Source organism: Morus notabilis, unplaced genomic scaffold, assembly GCF_000414095.1.
Source record: "Morus notabilis unplaced genomic scaffold, ASM41409v2 Scaffold1303, whole genome shotgun sequence".
In the NCBI taxonomy this organism is placed as follows: Eukaryota; Viridiplantae; Streptophyta; class Magnoliopsida; order Rosales; family Moraceae; genus Morus; species Morus notabilis.
Genome location: NW_010365936.1, coordinates 420,550 through 439,162, shown reverse-complemented (window position 1 = coordinate 439,162; position 18,613 = coordinate 420,550). Strand labels below are relative to the sequence as shown.

General features: G+C 34.7%; 3 protein-coding genes across 4 annotated transcripts in view; 2 read left to right on the top strand and 1 right to left on the bottom strand.

Moving 5' to 3' along the window:
* The first annotated feature begins 5,502 nt into the window (after positions 1 to 5,502).
* On the top strand, positions 5,503 to 8,206 carry LOC21402549 (probably inactive receptor-like protein kinase At2g46850). The gene is made up of 3 exons (XM_010108830.1): positions 5,503 to 6,286; positions 6,953 to 7,036; positions 7,137 to 8,206. The coding sequence occupies exons 1-3, from the start codon at positions 5,503 to 5,505 to the stop codon at positions 8,204 to 8,206; spliced, it is 1,938 nt and encodes a 645-aa protein (XP_010107132.1).
* Positions 8,207 to 11,670: 3,464 nt separating this feature from the next.
* Positions 11,671 to 15,232, top strand: LOC21402548 (soluble inorganic pyrophosphatase 1). Of its 2 annotated transcripts, none has more exons than XM_024172701.1 (9): positions 11,671 to 11,952; positions 12,769 to 12,906; positions 13,007 to 13,035; positions 13,663 to 13,728; positions 14,019 to 14,126; positions 14,314 to 14,379; positions 14,465 to 14,585; positions 14,698 to 14,779; positions 14,882 to 15,232. In XM_024172701.1, exons 2-9 carry the CDS (start codon positions 12,771 to 12,773, stop codon positions 14,922 to 14,924), a joined length of 651 nt encoding a protein of 216 aa, XP_024028469.1. In that variant the 5' UTR covers positions 11,671 to 11,952; positions 12,769 to 12,770; the 3' UTR covers positions 14,925 to 15,232. The 2 variants fall into 2 exon arrangements, with proteins under 2 accessions (XP_024028469.1, XP_024028468.1); XM_024172700.1 differs by having other exon boundaries at positions 11,672 to 11,952; positions 12,765 to 12,906.
* A 212-nt stretch (positions 15,233 to 15,444) lies between these two features.
* The window catches only part of LOC21402547 (endoribonuclease Dicer homolog 1), a 9,701-nt gene continuing 6,532 nt past the window's right edge, over positions 15,445 to 18,613 (bottom strand). Inside the window, exons 15-21 of the mRNA XM_024172699.1 lie at positions 18,517 to 18,581; positions 18,058 to 18,158; positions 17,783 to 17,973; positions 16,789 to 17,709; positions 16,515 to 16,679; positions 16,033 to 16,403; positions 15,445 to 15,943 (exon numbers count right to left, since the gene is read on the bottom strand). Coding sequence (XP_024028467.1) covers positions 15,766 to 15,943; positions 16,033 to 16,403; positions 16,515 to 16,679; positions 16,789 to 17,709; positions 17,783 to 17,973; positions 18,058 to 18,158; positions 18,517 to 18,581 — 1,992 coding nt within the window. The 3' untranslated portion in view covers positions 15,445 to 15,765. The remainder of the gene's footprint in view (positions 15,944 to 16,032; positions 16,404 to 16,514; positions 16,680 to 16,788; positions 17,710 to 17,782; positions 17,974 to 18,057; positions 18,159 to 18,516; positions 18,582 to 18,613) is intronic.

Below are 18,613 nucleotides of genomic sequence, written 5' to 3'. Positions count from 1 at the left end.
AAACCTAGAAACTAATGGCTCATGCCGCTCCACCGTGGGTCCGCCATTGTTTCTAAGAAAATAACCAAAGCTGAAGATCAACCGATTAGGGAGTTTTAGTAGAAAGAGAGAGAAGCAGAAAAAAAAAATGTTGAATAAATAGGATCGGATGCGAGTGTCGCATTGGAATTTTAAGCCTCTTTGTGAAGAGAGAAAAAATGGCCTCATTAGACGTCCAAAGTGTTGGTTTTGAAGTAATTGACGCTTTTTCAAGTCATTGTCGTTTTTATGTATACTCGTTTTCTAGAGATGTTGTTTCCTGAATTTATTGTCGTTTCTAAAGCTATTGTGTTAGTGTCCTAATAGTTGTGTCGTTTCTCCAAGTCATAAACGGTTTTCGGTATTGTCGTTTTTAATATTGGTTGTCGCTTTCCTAGTTTTTTTTTTTTTTTTCCCCGCTGAATATGTTGTCTCGTTTTTAATATTTTATGTATCGTTCCCTCTTACTGCTAATTCGGACTTTATTTGTATTTATTTGGTATTAGGAACTTTCTTTATTATATATAGTTTTGAGTAATTTACACGCGATTATAATCTCTATTTATATGGAGCCCCATTTCATTGCTCCTTACTAGTGAATTCTCCTTTTCATCATAGTTTATAAATGTAGGCAAATTATCAGATCACGTTAAATCTTTTTATCTTTTATTTTCCTTTTTAGTTTATTATTAATTATAACTATAGTATCAGAGCCAAGTTAAATTTCTTTTCCTTCTCTTATTACTTTTATTTTCTTATTTAATTATTATTATTATTATTATGGTATAAGAGCATCATACTCTAACGAGTCTGTAATCTTTCATGACTGATGCTTCTTATCTCAGGCTAAGAGCCTCCAAATCTAGGCTGCGTGCCTCCTTCTCCCTAGGGTTGAGAGCCTCCAAAACCTAGGCAATGCGCCTCCAGCAGCAGCGCCCCTGCGCCCTCTTCTATCTCTTAATAGTTGTCGTCTTTGCCCTAAGTGCTTTCTTCTTTTCTCCACTTAAAGTTTGTTGTCTCTATATATGTAACTATTTCTATGTCTTTATTTTCTCATAAAAGCAAAAACAAAACAAAAATTCCTTCCAAGATCGGATCTCCTTTTGGAGCTCAATCTTAAAGGGGCATATCAAGGAGAGTTAAACCTCTTATTGCTTATATTCATTTAGTATTAAGAAATTTCTTTATTATAGTCTTAGATAACTAACCCGATTATGCCGTTGTAATCTCTACTTATATGGAGTACTTTTGTGTTCACCGTCCTTTTTGCTTATTTTTAAAGCCACTGCCGTTTGATTATTCGTTGTCATTGCTAGACAACTTCTTGTCGTTTCAAGCCATACTCGCTTGTTTGCCATTGTTGTTTTTACAATAATCGTCGTATAAATTACAATGTCGTTTATCTAAGTCACTGTCATTTTTATTTGTCCTAGGTTTTACAATTATTACGATTCTGGTCTCTGAGAGGCTCGTGGTGTATTTAGATGAAAATTACATCAAAGGCTTGTTGCTGTTTGGAGGAAAATTACATCATAACATGTGTTTTATTCAATTATTAATGGATTCATATTTTCTTACTTTATATAATATTAAATAGGTATATTTCCCACACAAAAAAAAAAAAAAAACCGATCTGCATATCTTAAGGATGATTTTTTAAGATTTTTTTTTATTTCCCTGTAGATAGACATGTTAAAGGATACAAAAGGTATTTTAGAAGAAAAAAGAAAAAGAAAACATCAATTTCTAAAGAAAAGGACACAAAGGTCATCTTCTTTTTTTTTTTACTTTTAAAATTCTAAAGAGATTAATTTAAAATTTTTAAAGGATATAAAAGCCAATTTAAGTTAGAAAAAGGGAGCACAAGATCATCTAAAACGAGCTACCGATTTAATGTTATATACACAACGAGATATCAATCTAATAATCTGATAAAACACAAAATTTTACTTATATAGATCATTTTCATTTATTAGTCCATTGGCTAGTTTGATTTATAAGTTTGAACATAAACTTTGAATTGAATTCAAATTTTTATGAGATGTAGTGAAAAAAAAATGGTTTGAATGAAATTTTCTTTTGGTTCAAACATATGAAACATAGAGATGGCAATATTTCCTGGGTCCTGTGGGGATTTGCTATCAAATAAAGTGGGGATTCACACCAAATAAAGTGGAGATAAAGGATAATAATTAGGGATAGAGACGGGAATATGGACAAAATCTTGTCCCCAAATCTTAACGGGGCTGGGACGGAGGAAACACTCCTCACCCCGTCCCCGTTCCCGCCCCAATATACATATATTATATATAATATAATATATTTAGATATATATATATATAAACTCTACTTTTTAAAAATGTGTTAATTATTACTTTTAATAAGATCTTTCTTAGCTCTACAGTTATTTATTTATTTATTTTGCATTTGTTTTGAATTTAGTTTATTTTGAAGAACCTTTGATTTCAGTTTAAACTTATATTGAATTTTAACTCTATTTTTGCTTTAAGTATAATAATTTTGAAATGTTTAATTACATTTGATGAAGAATGGAGAAGGTATGAAAAATGCCCCCAACATGTATGGGTATGGAGACAGGGATGGAGATGCTTTTAGAGGGTGGAGATGGGGCTTTTAGAGGGTGGAGATGGGGATGGTTAATCATTCTCCGCTCCCGCCTCGTTGCCATCCCTAATGAAACAAAAATGAGTGAACTACTTTTAGAATAACTTTTATAAGTTCTCAACCTGCAAAACAAACCGGCACTTTTTACAACAATTCTAAGGACAATTTTTAAGAATACTTCTTAAAATGAAGCTCTTTTTTATTTATACTGCTTAATATTAACTTATATATTTTTATCTTTTAAATTATAATAAGATAAGGCCTCGTTGCCATCCCTAATGAAACAAAAATGAGTGAACTACTTTTAGAATTACTTTTATAAGTTCTCAACCTGCAAAACAAACCGGCACTTTTTACAACAATTCTAAGGACAATTTTTAAGAATACTTCTTGAAATGAAGCTCTTTTTTATTTATACTGCTTAATATTAACTTATATATTTCTATCTTTTAAATTATAATAAGATAAGAGGTATAATTTTTTAAAAGGAATATTTTTAATAAATTAAATAGTTTTAAAAGATAGAATTTACTCATCCTTTGTCACTTGTGTCATAACCAGTCCATATGACTTGGTTTGACAGTCGTACTTCACCAAAATAATTACTCGTCCTTTTACAATTCCTCATAAGTAAGACAATTTACATATAATAGGCACTTTCTTCATTAACATATTACGACCAAGGTCGTGCTGATAACATATATTACACACCAACCTCAACACAAGCAGAAACATAAGACTAATAATACATTTAAAGAACCAAAATTAAAACAGCTAAAATTTAAAAATTATTTGTGGAAATTATCTTTTATTATATTTTATTGTTTTAATACCTAAACTTTAGATGCTTTTAATTTTAGTACTTAATTCCCATATAGTTTGTCAAACATTTAACAGCTAACTAATAAAAAGACTGAAACTAAAAAAAAATTAACCTTGAAGACTAATTATGGAACATTTTAAAAGTCATTTTACGGAATATCATAACATTTAATTGGAAACGACATATATTTTCATAATAAACTACAAAATCTTTAATCTAGATGGTTAAAAACATCTAATTATAAACAAACGAGGTGCAACTAGCACTTTTGTTTCATTCAAAATTGAACTTGTATGAAAATGTGCTAGATTCTTTTTGGCCATTATTCGGTCCCCAAGAGTCCTATTTCCTCGATTTGGCTCTGTATTACTAAGTATACAATTGCACTCCCTAGAAGTAATATTAATATAGTTTAGCTATACTTTGAATATTCCCAAACTGCCCTTCTTAATTTGGTCTAAGCCTGTAAGATAGTGCCACGTAAGCCAGGCAAAGTTGGGCATCTCTCCACAAAGGTTACAACATTACCGAGAAGGTAATTACCCAAGAAAATTGTTTCATTTTTCATTGGGAATATGATAGTACCGAAAGTGAAGCTTACACAACTTTTTGTTTAAGCCAAATGGCACTCAAAGCTAGCCTCAAGAGCCGGTACAAAACCCACCTGAGCGTGGCATTGGGGCTTGAGGAACAGCTTACTTGCATAGTATTAAAGGATTAATCTCATTTTTAACCCTCAAACTATAAGACAAATTTTAATTTAGTCCCTGACTTGTAAAGTGTTTTAGAATGAGTCCCGGTTTATAAAATTATTTCAAATTAGTCTTTTCATTTATCAGACGGTTAAAACCTCGACCAAAAAAAAAAGACATAGAAGGACCATGTGTAGTTTAGAAGAGGTTAATTTTATACATGTTAGAGCACAATTGTGAATAAGAAAGTCATATTTTTTTTTTCTTTTTAGATTTTAACAGTCGTATAAGTAGAAGAATTAGGTTCAAATAGCTTAATAATTCAGGGACTCATTTTGAGATGTTTTAAAAGTTATGGATTAAAATGAAAATTTTGCTATATTATGGAGACTAAAATGGAATTAGTCCTAATACAAACTTCTTCAAGCTATAAAAAAAAATCCATTTCAAATGGATGCTAGATCTGACATTCCGTAACTCTCAAACTACATGCAAATAAAATTATGTTTACTTTGTTCAACGTAATGGATTGTTATACCATATCTCGAAGGCCATGCAAATTTCCCAATATTATTATTATTATTATTATTATTATTTATTTTATGGCCTACTAAAAGCCGTTGAAGTGAATATAGAAATGCTCACACACATCGGCCACGCTCACCAAGTGCACAACATCCTATATATTATATCGTACGAATTGTAGCCCATTCCACAGACCAATTGTCTCTACTTTTTTCAACTTCAATGCCCTCCTCAATACCCCCATTACACCCCTGATCTTGCCACGTCACCTTCAGGGTATGTCTGATTGTGGGTCCCTCATGACATGGCAGAATGTAAACTTAAGTCTTTGCTTGACATGTGTGTGAGTTACAGTACTCTATTAGTTCTCTCAATTCTCATTATATTCATTCAACTCCAGTAATTATTAATTTTCTGCTTATAAAATAAAATTGGTAGCCACTAAGCCGAGTCCCACATTAACGAGAATGAGGTGCAATTATAACATTTAAGTGTCTATAAATTCTCTTCTTTCAGTAATTGTTTAGATAGAGTCACTTAGTAAGATCCACTCATGAATTACAGTATTATATGCCCATAACTTTTATTTTTTTTAACTTCTCTGCGCATTTATATATATATATATATATATATATATACACACATATATAACCTCCAGTTAAGTAGCATATAAGCAATTGACATAAGAAGAAAAGATGATGATGTTATAATACACATTGTTATATTATATGAGAAGCCCATATACTGCAATTCACATCTCTTCTTCCTCTCAGTTTCCAGATAATAATTTCTGCAGTAGCCAACCTCTTTTCACTGCCAATGTTCCCTCTTCTCCTGACTTTCTTTATTCTCCTTACTCTGGTTACTCACTTTCCCATCTCTCATTCTCTCCATGACCAACAACTCCTAGTGCAACCCCTAGTGGCTCCAAATCAGTGCAATGACACATGTGGTGAGCTCAAAATCCCATTCCCATTTCACCTGAACAGGAACTCCTCTTGTGGCACAATTTCCAATGCTTTTCTCCTCTCTTGCTTGAACTCCACAACCCTTTATCTCAACATAGGTTCTGAGAAGTACAGAGTGCTTGAATTCTACTCTGATGGCGTGCTTGTTGACTTTCCCGGCTCATCTCCATGCCGTCAGTACAATGACTTGAATTCCTTTGGTTTTGAAGGGAATGACTATTTTGGAGTTTCTGATGACAATGTGATTGGCCTGTATGACTGTGAGGATTCTTCCTTGTGCAAGGCGGAGTGCGAGGCGGTTGACTTGCCGGGTTGCGATGGCAGCGGAAGAAGTAGCTCTCCTGCTTGCTGTTACCCCTTGTCTGACCACAGTGTGTGGCGTTTTGGGGACAGGTTTTCTGTGTTCTCCAAGTTTGGCTGCAGGGGGTTCTCCAGTTGGGTTGTTCTAAGGGCTACAAACTCCGGTAAGCGCGGGGTTAAGCTCGAATGGGCTGTTCCGAGGAACTCGTCTAAGAGCATTTGTGCTAGCAATGCTTACATTGCCAATGCCACAGCAGTCCGAGAAGGGCTGAGGTGCTTGTGTCAAGAGGGGTTTGTTGGTGATGGATTTGAAAATGGCAGTGGATGCATAAAATGTAAGTAGTTTTATAATCCTTTTATTTATTTTTTTTCCTAATCAAGATTTTCCCACTTTTTTGTTTGCCGAGATCAACATTACATAATCATGATTCTGATTGCATTACTTGAATTGCCATCATGTCCTCACATGTGTTGAGTGGTTATGAACAGGGCAGAGCCACATACAGCTTAGGGTAGGCAGCCGTTACATCTGAATTTTTTTTTTCTATTAATTTTATATATGAAATCCAATGAAATTTATAGTTCGCCTCCTTAAAATTTTGAAATTCTATGTTTGTACCATCTCATAGCAGTCCAGCTCATTTTTCCAATAATTTTAGTGTACGCCCTTGTCCCCTAACTTAATTTTCTAGCTCAAGCTCTGCCCCTAGTTATGAATATGCTGTATTTAATTCTAAAACTATGATTTCTGCCATAAAATTGGGCTGCAAAGTACTTGCATAAGATTTTCTAGTCTATAAGTAGAATTTGCTCCTTAACAAAAATAGTAATCTTGTTCTCCTCAACCATTTGGTAATATGATATTGTGGAAACGTCACCATAAAAACTTGTATTTCTTTAAAAATTTACATCTGTGTTTTCACCATTCTTTATATTCTTGGAAATGCTAAAAATACCACAATGTTATATATAAATTTCTTTTAACATTATGTCTCTGACAGCATGCTTCAAGGACAGGAGAGAACTATACGGAAATGACTGCAACAACAAAATACATAATGACAAGAAACTTGTAATCATAGGTGGTAAGTATAATTAAAAACAAACACATAACTACATTATATCATAGTAAACATTTCCCTCTTTGTCTGAGAATAAATCTCTCATGGCATCCTTAACCTACAGGAGTTCTTTCTTCTGCTTTCATCATTGCCTCTTTCATTGCACTCTTTTGCCTACTGAAACGGCCAATTAAGCCCGGCGAATTCGACGCTGAGCAGGCTAATTTTCACGGTGGCATCTCGTTCCAGAAAGCTTGTAGGACTCGGCTGTTCACATACCATGAGCTAGAAGAGGCCACAAAAGGATTTGAAGATGACAGAAAATTAGTAGAAGGCGCCAACTGCACAATGTATGCCGGGGTTCTTCAAGACGGATCCCACATTGCTGTGCACAAGATACAATGTGAAAATGAAAGAGACTTGATTCAAGTCCTTTCCCAAATTGAGATTTTATCTTCTGTTTTACACGGGAATTTAGCCCGACTTCTCGGATGCTGCATTGATTTGGCCTACATGCCACTAGTAGTCTACGAATATCCCGAAAATGGTACGTTGGAAGAACATTTACACCAAAGAAGAGAGCCAAAAACAGGTCTTGACTGGCACAGAAGGTTGAACATTGTTGCTGAAACAGCAAACGTTCTAGCCTTCCTGCACTATGAGATCTCTCCTCCCGTATTCCACCGAGATCTCAAATCCGGTTCAATCTTTTTAGACGAGAACTTCTCGGTCAAGATTGCGGGGTTTGGACTACTAATCCCGAGTCCCCGAGATTCGCAGAAGAGCCACGAGAGTAGCACTACTCGGTTTCAGAAGAATGATGTTTGTGACATGGGAATGGTGCTGCTTGAGATAATTGCAGGCTCAAACAGATTGGACTTGCCAACACTAGCCTTACAGAAAATAAGGAGTGGGAAGCTAGAGGAGATAGTGGATCCACTCTTGTACCATCACGAGCAGCCGAGTTTTCGGCGCGATCAGATAGAGATAGTTGCTGACCTTGCCGTGAGATGCTTGTTGTTTGGTGGGGATGGCAAGCTTGGAATGGTTGATGTTGCCAGAGAATTGGCACAGATTACAAAAGACAATGTTGATGGTGGTAGTAAGAGAGGGCCTGCTTTGGAGGAAACATTCTCAAACTCAAGCCTTCTTCAGATGATTTCAATGTCTCCTGATTCAATATATTTGCCTTGAAATGTGTCTTTTTTCTTTTTTTTGGGTGACAAATTCCGTTTCACTTTATGGCCTAATTAAAAAATTGCCACTGAGTTTACCTGTGTTTTAGAGGTTGCATTACTTAAAAAAATGACTCATTGGTTATGTGTAATGTATATTGACCAATTGAAAACAAATTGATGTCGTTTCCTTAAGGACTAAAAACTGCTGTACTTGTTACTTTTTCTCAAAAGGGAAATGGTTCAGCCTATGATTTAAAAATTTTTGTGTGGCCAAGTATATTGCAATTGCTTGGTAGATTCCTCTGTTTATTGTGGAACTTATTCAAGTCTAGTGATGTCCTTTCCTAAGATGGCAAGTTGGACATGCTTAGTAATTGAGTATTGTACAGACCTGAAAAATTACGAGGGTAATCTTAATAAATATTCTTTAAAAGCGCTTGAGTCAAAATTTTTACTTTTTACCTTTGATTCATAACTTTTTGAGTTAAATAATTATAGTAATAAAATGATATTTATTAAAAATAAAAGGTAAAGATCTAGACTCATGCATTCTATAAAGTAAATTCTCTATTTTTTCAAATTATAGAACGCATTCTTTGGGCCTTAAAGATTTTGATTTTTTTAAGAGAGATAAATAATATTTTTTTAAAAAAATATTTATAGTAAATATCATATTTTAAAATATTTACAATAAATATTTATGTTAAATGATTTATTTATGATAAATATTTATGTTAAATGATTTATTTATGATTTAAAATATTTACGATAAATATCATATTTTAAAATATTTACCATAAATATTTATGATAAATCTGCCTTATAAATATTTATGATAAATCATTTTAAAATATTTTATATATCAAAAATATTTTTTTAAAAAAATGATCTATCTTTCATAATTTTATTTTTTTCCTCCTAAAAAGATGAGATATTTTGAGAAAGCAAATGCAGATGGTGGGAACCTGCTGCAATAGCTAACATGTGGCCAAACAATAAAAACAACAAGGAGAATCTGAATAGATCTAAGATATGCAAATAAATCGAATCTTGTCTTTAATCATGAGTTCATATTTCAATTAGACTCTATACGTTGGATTTTCCTTGGTCATCATGTCACACACAAGTTATGGTTCATAACCAGATAAGTTATAGACAAAAACAATAATTTAGCCTATTTATTAACTTATGTAAACTATTGACCTATTAATTTTAATTCATCTCAAATTTTAATTTATTTCCCTCTTTCTCCCATTATTTTATAGTAACTATGTTGGATTATGGATGTTCAACTAGCTACAGGCCAGAGTAGTTTCGGGCTTTTAGCCATAGAGAAATGGGACTGTGGGAGGGACTAAAAAGCAGTAAAGTCCCAATAGCACAACAAAATATTTCATACCGTAGAGTATTCCTATTGGTAATATACCTTTTTAAATGTCAAATTATTATTAAAAGCAAACCATATATTTATAAGACAAGATTACAGTACAACGTATACAAAGCAGCCTAACTTATGAGCAGTTCATTTTTTTAGCCACTAGACCATAGAAAAATAAAATTGAACCGTTTAAAAGTTTCTGTTGTCAAGTCCAGACTCACAAAAACAATCAACTTTCAATCGTTCAGATTCTTTTTGCAATCAATATCTTGAAATGTTCTACTGTGAGAGCATCCTATTGTTGGAGCTTTTATCTTTAACTACCAATTAAAATCAACTAGTGATCAGCAAAATAATAATAATAATAATAATAATAATAATAAATCTACTAGAGCTTATGAGTGTTACGACGCAACTCAAAAAATTCTCTACTCCCGTATAGGATACTTTTAGAGATATGAACGTTTGATTAATAGATTCAAAACTATTCTCAGTTTACGTATATTTTTTGTAAAAAAAAATACTGTAGTGAACCATGAACTATGGCACGAATCCACCAACCAAACGCACGATTTTTAAGGTTGGATTGACTTTTGTTATGCGTATTAAATTTATTATAAAATATATCACAATGACATTATACATTATTTAAGTTTTGTCTTTCGACTAAAATTATATTTGTATTTTTGTATATTTGATTCAATATTTTAAATATTTTAATATATTTTTTAATTTTTCATGTATATATTTATAATTTTTATAGATTTTACGATTTTTAAATATTTTTAATTGTGATATTTTTTGTAATAATTTTTTTGTCCCGACATATTTCAATTTAAATCTAAAAATTGTAATATTCTTGTAAAGTGTCCATACTTTTACAATCCACAGATATGACCCACTTCCTTGTTGACCCCTCATGAGAGAGTGGTTATAACAGGCGTGTTTGGAATTGATTTCGTTTTTATTTTTCACATTTTTCGAGATAGAAAAAATGAAAACGTTTTCAAAATAGCGTTTGGCGCAATAAAAACAAAAAACGGAAATGAAAATGATTTTTTAGTTTAGTGTAAAATGAGAGAGAAATAAAAAATGACTTTTAGTTGTTTTTCATTTTTTGTTTTCGTTTTCTCCTCTCTCAAGCATAGAGAGGGAGAGAGAGATATTAATGAATTTTTTTATACTGAAAATAATCTCTTAATAAAACTATCAAATGCATTTTTAAAAATAATTTTTTTCTGAGATTAAAAACGTTTTCATTTTCATTTTCATATAAAAAATAAAATAATTTTAAAACGAGTTCCAAATGCGCCTAACATTTTTCTCTTTGCGAGCAATATGCTAGAATGACTATCCAACAAAGTGAAATTAACAAAATGACATTCTTTCATTTTTTATGAAGAATGATACTTAATCATTCTTTATAAAAAATGGTCATTTTACAAATAAAAATTTTTTAAAAATTATTTTACTAATAAAACTTTTCTAACAAAGCCCTCTTTTCGAGCAATATGCTCTCACATTTTTCTCACGTATCTAGTCTCACATGTTGATATTCGCCCTACAATAAGAATTGCCCCATGGTACTTGTCACCCTATCTTGATAGAATCAATATCTCATGGAATCAAATTCTCAAGAGAGAGGGACGGGTCCCACCTAACGAAAATGACCCACAAGCAGATCGTGGACGGCATTAGCAGGGTCAAGCTCAGGATCTCACAAGGTAGGACCCAGATGACGTGGGACCGCTCATACCAATTTCAACGTGCACACACTTCTGCCTCATTCACTTCGCGGATTTGAGTTTTCGATTCGAACTGAAATGTGATATTTTCTGAGAGCTTTTTACTGTAGTAAAAAATTTTAATGTGACATTTTTTAAGAACTTTTTACTGTAAAAACTTAAAATTAAAAACTCGAATCAGTAAAGTGAACGAGACCTTCTTTTCCAAAAACATTTTCAATAGAGAGGCACTTTTAGGCTTTCTAAATCTAATTAAAATCACATTAAACAAAAAGAATAGATAGAATAATCAATCTCTAATATAAGTTGGACCACTGAAAACTAAAAAAATACCGAAAGATCATTTTGTTCTGAGCCTATCCGAAAGTCCCCAATAGAAAATAACGAAGTTTGAGGTTGAGGAGGACAAGTGGTTAGGACAGCTATGTTCTCGCTCCGAAAGAGCCACGAAGGGTGTTGTGTTGTGTGTTTGCCTGAAAATACATTTGACCAATCCCCCGCATCTCTTTCCGCCAAAACAACCTTTTTTTCCTTTTGCCCAATATATATAGTTCCATTTTAGTCCTTTTCTTTAGCGTCCTCATTCTAATATTCTCTCCTTTTCAGTTTCACCCCCCTTTGTCTTTCATCAATCTTAAGGTACGTATGCTTGCTCCGATCTTGTTTCTGTTAAGATTGACAACGCGAAAGTTTTTTCTTTTTTCTTTTTCTTTTTTTTGGTATGATCTTTTAGGTGCAAATCTTGTAGATTAACTTAAAGATGCTTCTTTTTGATGTTTTTGGGACCAGTTACAAAGTCCCAGTTGGATCATATTGGGAATCTGATTGATTGTTAACCCATTTCTTAGAAGACCCTTTTCCGAGATGAACATGTGATATTGAATTTGATTATCGTTCCGTGAAAATTGGAGCTCTAAACGAAGTTATCATCTCCAAATGACTTAAAAAAACTTTTTCCAAGGGTCAAAACAGAAAGAACATAAGAAAATAAAATAAAAAGAAAGATGTTTTGCCCCAGAAGTTTCATAATTAATAAATGAATATCTGCTATTTAGTTTACACTAGAAAGTAATTCCATAACAACCTTTTATGATTCTTTTACCGTGTTAATCAATTGCCGAATGCCATCATTATGTTCTGAAATAATAAACTTTGTTCCTGAGGCCAGTTTTTTTATTTTATTATTATTTTTTTTGTAAGGGCTCCTGATGCCAGTTAATGATTAATTAAAAAAAAAATTTGATGTACATCTTCTGAACATGATCTAGTTTTTTGGTAATCCCAGATCTTGGCATGTTAATCGTTTGCTCTAGAATTGTTGAATCTGATAATTTTAATTAGGCCATGTTTTCTTGAAGTGGGATCTGTCATTTGGTTATCTTTTAAATCTTTCTTTTTCTTCTTAGCACATTTTGAATGCTCTTGTATTTGACATGTTCTGTGGCTTCTAGTTAGAGATGAGTGAAGAAGCCAATCAGGAACAGCATCCGGTGCAGCCACCACCGCGTCAAGTTCCCCGTTTGAATGAGAGGATTCTTTCATCTTTGTCCAGACGATCAGTTGCTGCACATCCTTGGCATGATCTTGAGATTGGTATAACATGTTTTCCATATCCAATGCCCCATGCGTATACTCTCTCTGGCATATTAAGACAAGGAACTAATCATTTTGTAACTTTTTTTTTTCTCTGCAGGACCTTCTGCTCCACAGATTTTTAACTGTGTATGTACTCTCTCCAACCTAAACAAGCGGATTAATATGCGAACTCTAGAGCCAAAACTTCTCGAAAGAGGAACACACAAAACGAGTCTTTGATTTTTAGCAAACTTAAAATATCCTGTGTTTGTTCTGGGGTGGGGGTGTCTATTTGTTTCTCATAATGAATTATGCTGAGAAAACAATGGAACTTATATATGTTTGTGAGCAATATGCAACTAGAAAAAACAAGACAAAAATAAACTGTATTAGTATTCCAGCTCAATGTTTTGTGTACCTCCACCCAAAATTTTCCTCCTTAAAAGCACTCTTGATCCAAATCAAGAACATATTCAGCTGCTAGTATTTTTTCAGTAGTGTTAGGGAACCCAATTTTTTTTTTATACTAACTAACTTAGCAGATGAGTTGTCATTTTTTCATTAGTAGATGTGTCTTTAATTTTAATTGTCGTGACAATTTTTTAAACGCCTACTAATGAAAGAATGACAACTCACATGCCACGGTAGTTGTGTTAAAAAGTTGGGCCCCTTGCATTATTCTATTCAGCATCCAAGTATATTCAAGCAGAAATTTTGATTCCTTAGTAAATTACGAAGTATCTCCTTGTTGAAATATTTATTGCAATGGTACAGGTGGTTGAGATAACCAAGGGAAGTAAGGTCAAATATGAGCTCGACAAGAAAACAGGACTGATAAAGGTATTAAAAAAAATTCAGGTCTTTCCGAATTCTGATATATTCTTGTGTTTTAATGAATATTGTTGCCCACTAACTCGTACAAACATTCCTCTGTATATTTCATATAAGATACATCCTTTTTATATGTATTCACCAAAATGGGATGGTGGCTTGTTGGACTGGAAAGTATTGAAAAAATGCTTCAGCTGAAATGGGGTTTTTAACCTGTACTTAATAGAATCTTGGTCTTTAAGCTCTAATCTTTTAGCTTGGCTTAAATATGTATATCATCTGTTGCAATAAAATCTCAGGTTGATCGAATTTTGTATTCATCGGTGGTCTATCCTCATAATTATGGTTTCATCCCTCGCACATTGTGTGAAGACAACGATCCGATGGATGTTTTGGTCCTCATGCAGGTCAGTTATTAAAATGTTAGAAAATTCTCAAGTATCTGTGATATTTTACCAATTTCTTCACTTCAACCATTGAATCTGCACACAAGTGGGAAAAGAATTAATGTTATTCATCAAGTCTAATTACTGCTTTTAAAGCTCAACGATGAGAATCAAGAAATACTTAAACCCAATTTCATGCTTCGAGTAGGAACCAGTTCTTCCTGGTTGTTTTCTGCGAGCCAAGGCCATAGGACTAATGCCCATGATTGATCAGGTACCCATTAATTTTTTAGGCTCGGACATTGTCTTTCTTTTTCCATCCACTTATTGCAATAACTACATTGTGTTCTTTCTTTTAGGGAGAGAAAGATGATAAGATCATTGCTGTCTGCGCTGATGATCCAGAGTACAAGCACTACAATGACATTAAAGAGCTTGCTCCTCATCGCCTTTCGGAGATCCGCCGCTTCTTTGAAGACTGTATCCTTCTCAACTTCACTTACAAAACTCCAAATCCCACTTTACATTCATAAAGATCATTTCTCATTTATTTACATTCTAAAGCATTGTGGCTGCTCAACTTGTTGCACAGATAAGAAAAACGAAAACAAAGAGGTTGCAGTTAATGACTTTTTGCCCTCTTCCACTGCCACTGAAGCCATCCAGTATTCGATGTAAGTCGATCATAAGCAAAGGAAAAATCTGCAATCAACAAAAAAAATTGAACCAAATAGTATGAGAATCTACTTTGATTATTTTGTGTTAATTTGTTGCAGGGACCTTTACGCTGAATACGTTATGCATACTCTGAGGCGGTAGACGCAGACCGATTTGTGTCTATTTGAATAAGTCGTTTAATCAGCGATGTAGAAGATGTTATGATGAAAAACTTTCTTTTGAGTTCTGATTTCATTTTTGCAACTGGGGTAGTGGGGAATCCCTTGTTTGGTTGGTTTAACAAGCAAAGAAGAGAGAATTGCCAGTGAATGTTTCTTTATTTATATGCCTATAGATAAAGATTGGAAATTTGCTTAAAAGATTGGAAATTTGCTTTAAGCAGTTCACAATCCTTTATTCAACTGATATTTATTCGAAATTATATATTGATCCCAACATTCTTGTTTCAATTCATCTAGTTCTTTTTTGATACCTTCATTTCTCTGTTTGCCCCGCTATCTTTGATACCTTCATTATTTATCCTGATGAACTGCGCTTATTTATTTCTCAGAACAAGTATGAGAGCTTGGGTTTCTTTTTCATAAGATTATATATCTTGGGATACACAAAAAAGGATCGTCAGGAGGTTAAGAACTATGAAAAAGAATCATGGGCTCTCAAAATAGGAGAACTGGGTATTGCAGATAAGGGGGAAAAGTCAGGATACAAATAATATCGTTATGGGGTTCAATGGAGACCGTCGTATAAACATAGTAACGGTTAGAATTTAAGAGTTAAACAAGTTGCACTTGTTCAAACAGGAACTTTGATACAATATATTGCAATACAATAGATCACGTGTCTTGTTATTCTAACTTATAGGAGCTTTTTATTATTTTTCCGTTTTAAGGATGGCCATTTTGGTTTAATTCTATCGTCAAAATAGCAATGGTGAGACATCCAAGTGTAAAAAGTATGGATGTGAACACCAGAACTCGTTTCATCACGAGTACAACTTATTCAAAAGGTCCAAGAGAAGCACTGCGGCAGAGTCCTTGGCCTTCTTGACGCTTGGCATGGGTTCTCCCACACATTCATCAGTCCATCCCCTGTCCGTTGTATTCACTCGCACGGCAAAAGTAAACCTTTTCGCATGTGCCGGGCCACCCTCATTCACACACCTAAAGATGAAACGTTACAAACTTTTGAGTACGAACTAGTCATGAACAATATCAGCCAGAATATGAGATTCGTTGAACAGCTTTCTTACCGGTAGAATGGCATGGGCCAATTTCTACGCAAGCATATATCATTTAATGTTTGCCGCGTAAATGTTTGGGGACCATTCTTCTTCTTCCCATTCTCATCGTCTTTTTCCTTTGCTTCGGCTGTTTCCTTCTCTTTTAAAGCGGCAAGTGCATTCCTGGCTGCTAGTTTCTGTGCCATCTTCTTTTGTGGATTCTGAGCGATGCCCATTTGGACACCGTCAATGAAGACTTCGACAGTAGCTACATTGCCATTTCGGGAGGCTTTGTATTCCAAACCTTCTGCTTGTTGCTGGCATCTTTCTTGTAACTCACGCACAGGGTGCATTGGAAGCGTCTCTGGAGTAACCATTGGTTGTAATAAAGGTTCAAACACCTAGGAAAATGGAGGTTGTGACATCAGAAATTCTGTCTATTAGTTCTCCTATCATGAACCAAAGAAAATTTTGGGGTTTAAGGGGAAAAGTGGGACTTCGAGAAAACTGACCTTCCATACAACTGCACTATCACGTCCACTATCAAGGAAAATAGCACCAGCGATAGACTCAACAATATCACCAAGAACTTTTGGAGCTTTGCAATCTCCCAAGCCAAAGGAGTTGAAACCTGGCTTCGACAATTCAGATTGAACTTCCTTGACGAAATCCCGAATCTGTGAACAGACCAAAAATTAGTCGGTTTACAAATTTAACACAAGGACGATAGGCCACCACTAGCTCCCTTCCCAGTATAAATATTTAATAAGGGAGAAAATAGAAGACCTGCTTTTCAAGGGCACTTGAACCGTGGCGAAGGTGCACGTGAAGATTATGTCTTACGGCTACGCGAGCAAAGTTTTCATTATTTACAGCAGCAGCTCGCAGGTCAGTCAATCGGCCTGGGGGCAGATTCGTGTATGAGAAGAACAAATGCTTGGTGATGAGATGATCTAAGACTGCGTCACCAACAAATTCCAAGCGCTGATAGCAGGATACTCCAGAAGATGGCCGGGAAGCATGAGTAATGGCTTCTACCAATAGAACCCGGTCTTCAAATCTAATGTTCAAAGCCCCCTCTAAGGCACCAAAGTCGACACTCCTAAGTACACTATCTGGAACGTTGGATGGTCTTCTTGTGCACTCTATCTCATCAGGATCGAACTCTACCTCAATCCCAATCCATTTCATTAGATGGTTAGCAGCTTTCTTCCCACCTTCTACATAATAGACTCCAATAAGTGCTTCTACAACGTCTGCAAGAGTCTTGCTAGACAGAACTCTGTAAGAACTAGAATCGCTCTCAAGCTCACCATCTTCCATTTCATCATCTTCATATCCATCACAAGGTTGATCGTTTTCCCGTAGATTCTCAGTAACTGATCTCCCCTGATCAAATAAAGATGAATCTCCATCTTTGGTATCCTCATCAAATACGGGCAACACACCAGGTGCAGCCCATCGGGATGGGGCGAAGCTATCTGCTTGGATATAGGATTGAAGTCCCTTTCCGAGAGCATACTGATATAAAACCATGTTACTCACCTTTTGTTGCCTCATCCTAGTAAGCTGACCCTCATGTTTTTGGGGATATTTGAGAAAAAGAAATCTACTAACAACCCATTTCAAGTAAGCATCACCAAGAAGCTCCGCCCTTTCATAACAAAATGTCTCTTGGCATGAAGAAGCTGTCAAGGCTTCCAAGATCTGTAGATGGCATTAATCAGTCAAGTGGATAGTTGATAAGAAATTAAAATTAACCTTTAAGTCAATAAAGCACCTTTGAAGCAGGAACGGGATGGTTTATAATATGCTTAAGCTGAATAGCAAGAAGCATGCTTTCAACTCTCCTCATTATCGAGGGTAATCTCTGAGCTCCACGAACCAGTGAACCAGGCAGTGGGTGCACTAAACACAGTTCAGGAGGGAGAAAAACAAAGTATGTTTTGTCTACACTCTCGTCAGAGCCACCTAGACGAAGAAAATCCTCCATTTGCTTAATACATAACAAGAAGTAACAAACTAAGTAGAAAGGCAGAAACAGCAAAATCATACCTTCTCCATGTTCAAATCGAGGACAAAGAAGGTTCTTACAATAGGAGACTCCTCGTCCTCTTATAAGAGGTTGTTGCTTATACGTCAACTCAACTCCATACCTATATAGAAAAGGACCAAATACCCAAACGCACCCTTTTTGCTGTGCAAGAAGAAAGAAAGAGCCTACCAAATCTGCAAGGATCACAAGTATTGCCACCAGAAAATGCATGGAACAGCTGACAGCATACAGTATGTACATGCATTTTCACTTGACAATAGCAGAGATTTAAAATATTTCCTTGACAGACTAAGATTAGCATTTTCTTTTCTTCAGGCACAACATCTAGGTGCATTGTGGCTACCAGCCCCATAGATTAGAACTACAATCTAGGCTTGGAAAAGCGGGGATATACAATTTTTTTCAGCCAAATTTCTTAAAGGAACTAGACACCAAATAATTTGAGGATGTTTACATACTTTTGTTTGTAATAATCAGCATATGAGCTGTACTCCAGTGGGCCAAGATAGCCTTCTTTCCTAGGGACAGAGTTCTCTGCAGTCATACCATAGCTTA

What these genes read in the sequence shown, in the direction of transcription:
- LOC21402549 (XM_010108830.1), top strand. Translation starts at nt 5,503, where the DNA reads ATGTTCCCTCTTCTCCTGACTTTCTTTATTCTCCTTACTCTGGTTACT. An exon ending in TGGCAGTGGATGCATAAAAT is followed by an intron (nt 6,287 to 6,952) that starts GTAAGTAGTTTT and finishes TGTCTCTGACAG; the next exon opens with CATGCTTCAAGGACAGGAGA. An exon ending in GAAACTTGTAATCATAGGTG is followed by an intron (nt 7,037 to 7,136) that starts GTAAGTATAATT and finishes CTTAACCTACAG; the next exon opens with GAGTTCTTTCTTCTGCTTTC.
- LOC21402548 (XM_024172701.1), top strand. Translation starts at nt 12,771, where the DNA reads ATGAGTGAAGAAGCCAATCAGGAACAGCATCCGGTGCAGCCACCACCG. An exon ending in AGAAAACAGGACTGATAAAG is followed by an intron (nt 13,729 to 14,018) that starts GTATTAAAAAAA and finishes ATAAAATCTCAG; the next exon opens with GTTGATCGAATTTTGTATTC. An exon ending in CCGCCGCTTCTTTGAAGACT is followed by an intron (nt 14,586 to 14,697) that starts GTATCCTTCTCA and finishes CTTGTTGCACAG; the next exon opens with ATAAGAAAAACGAAAACAAA.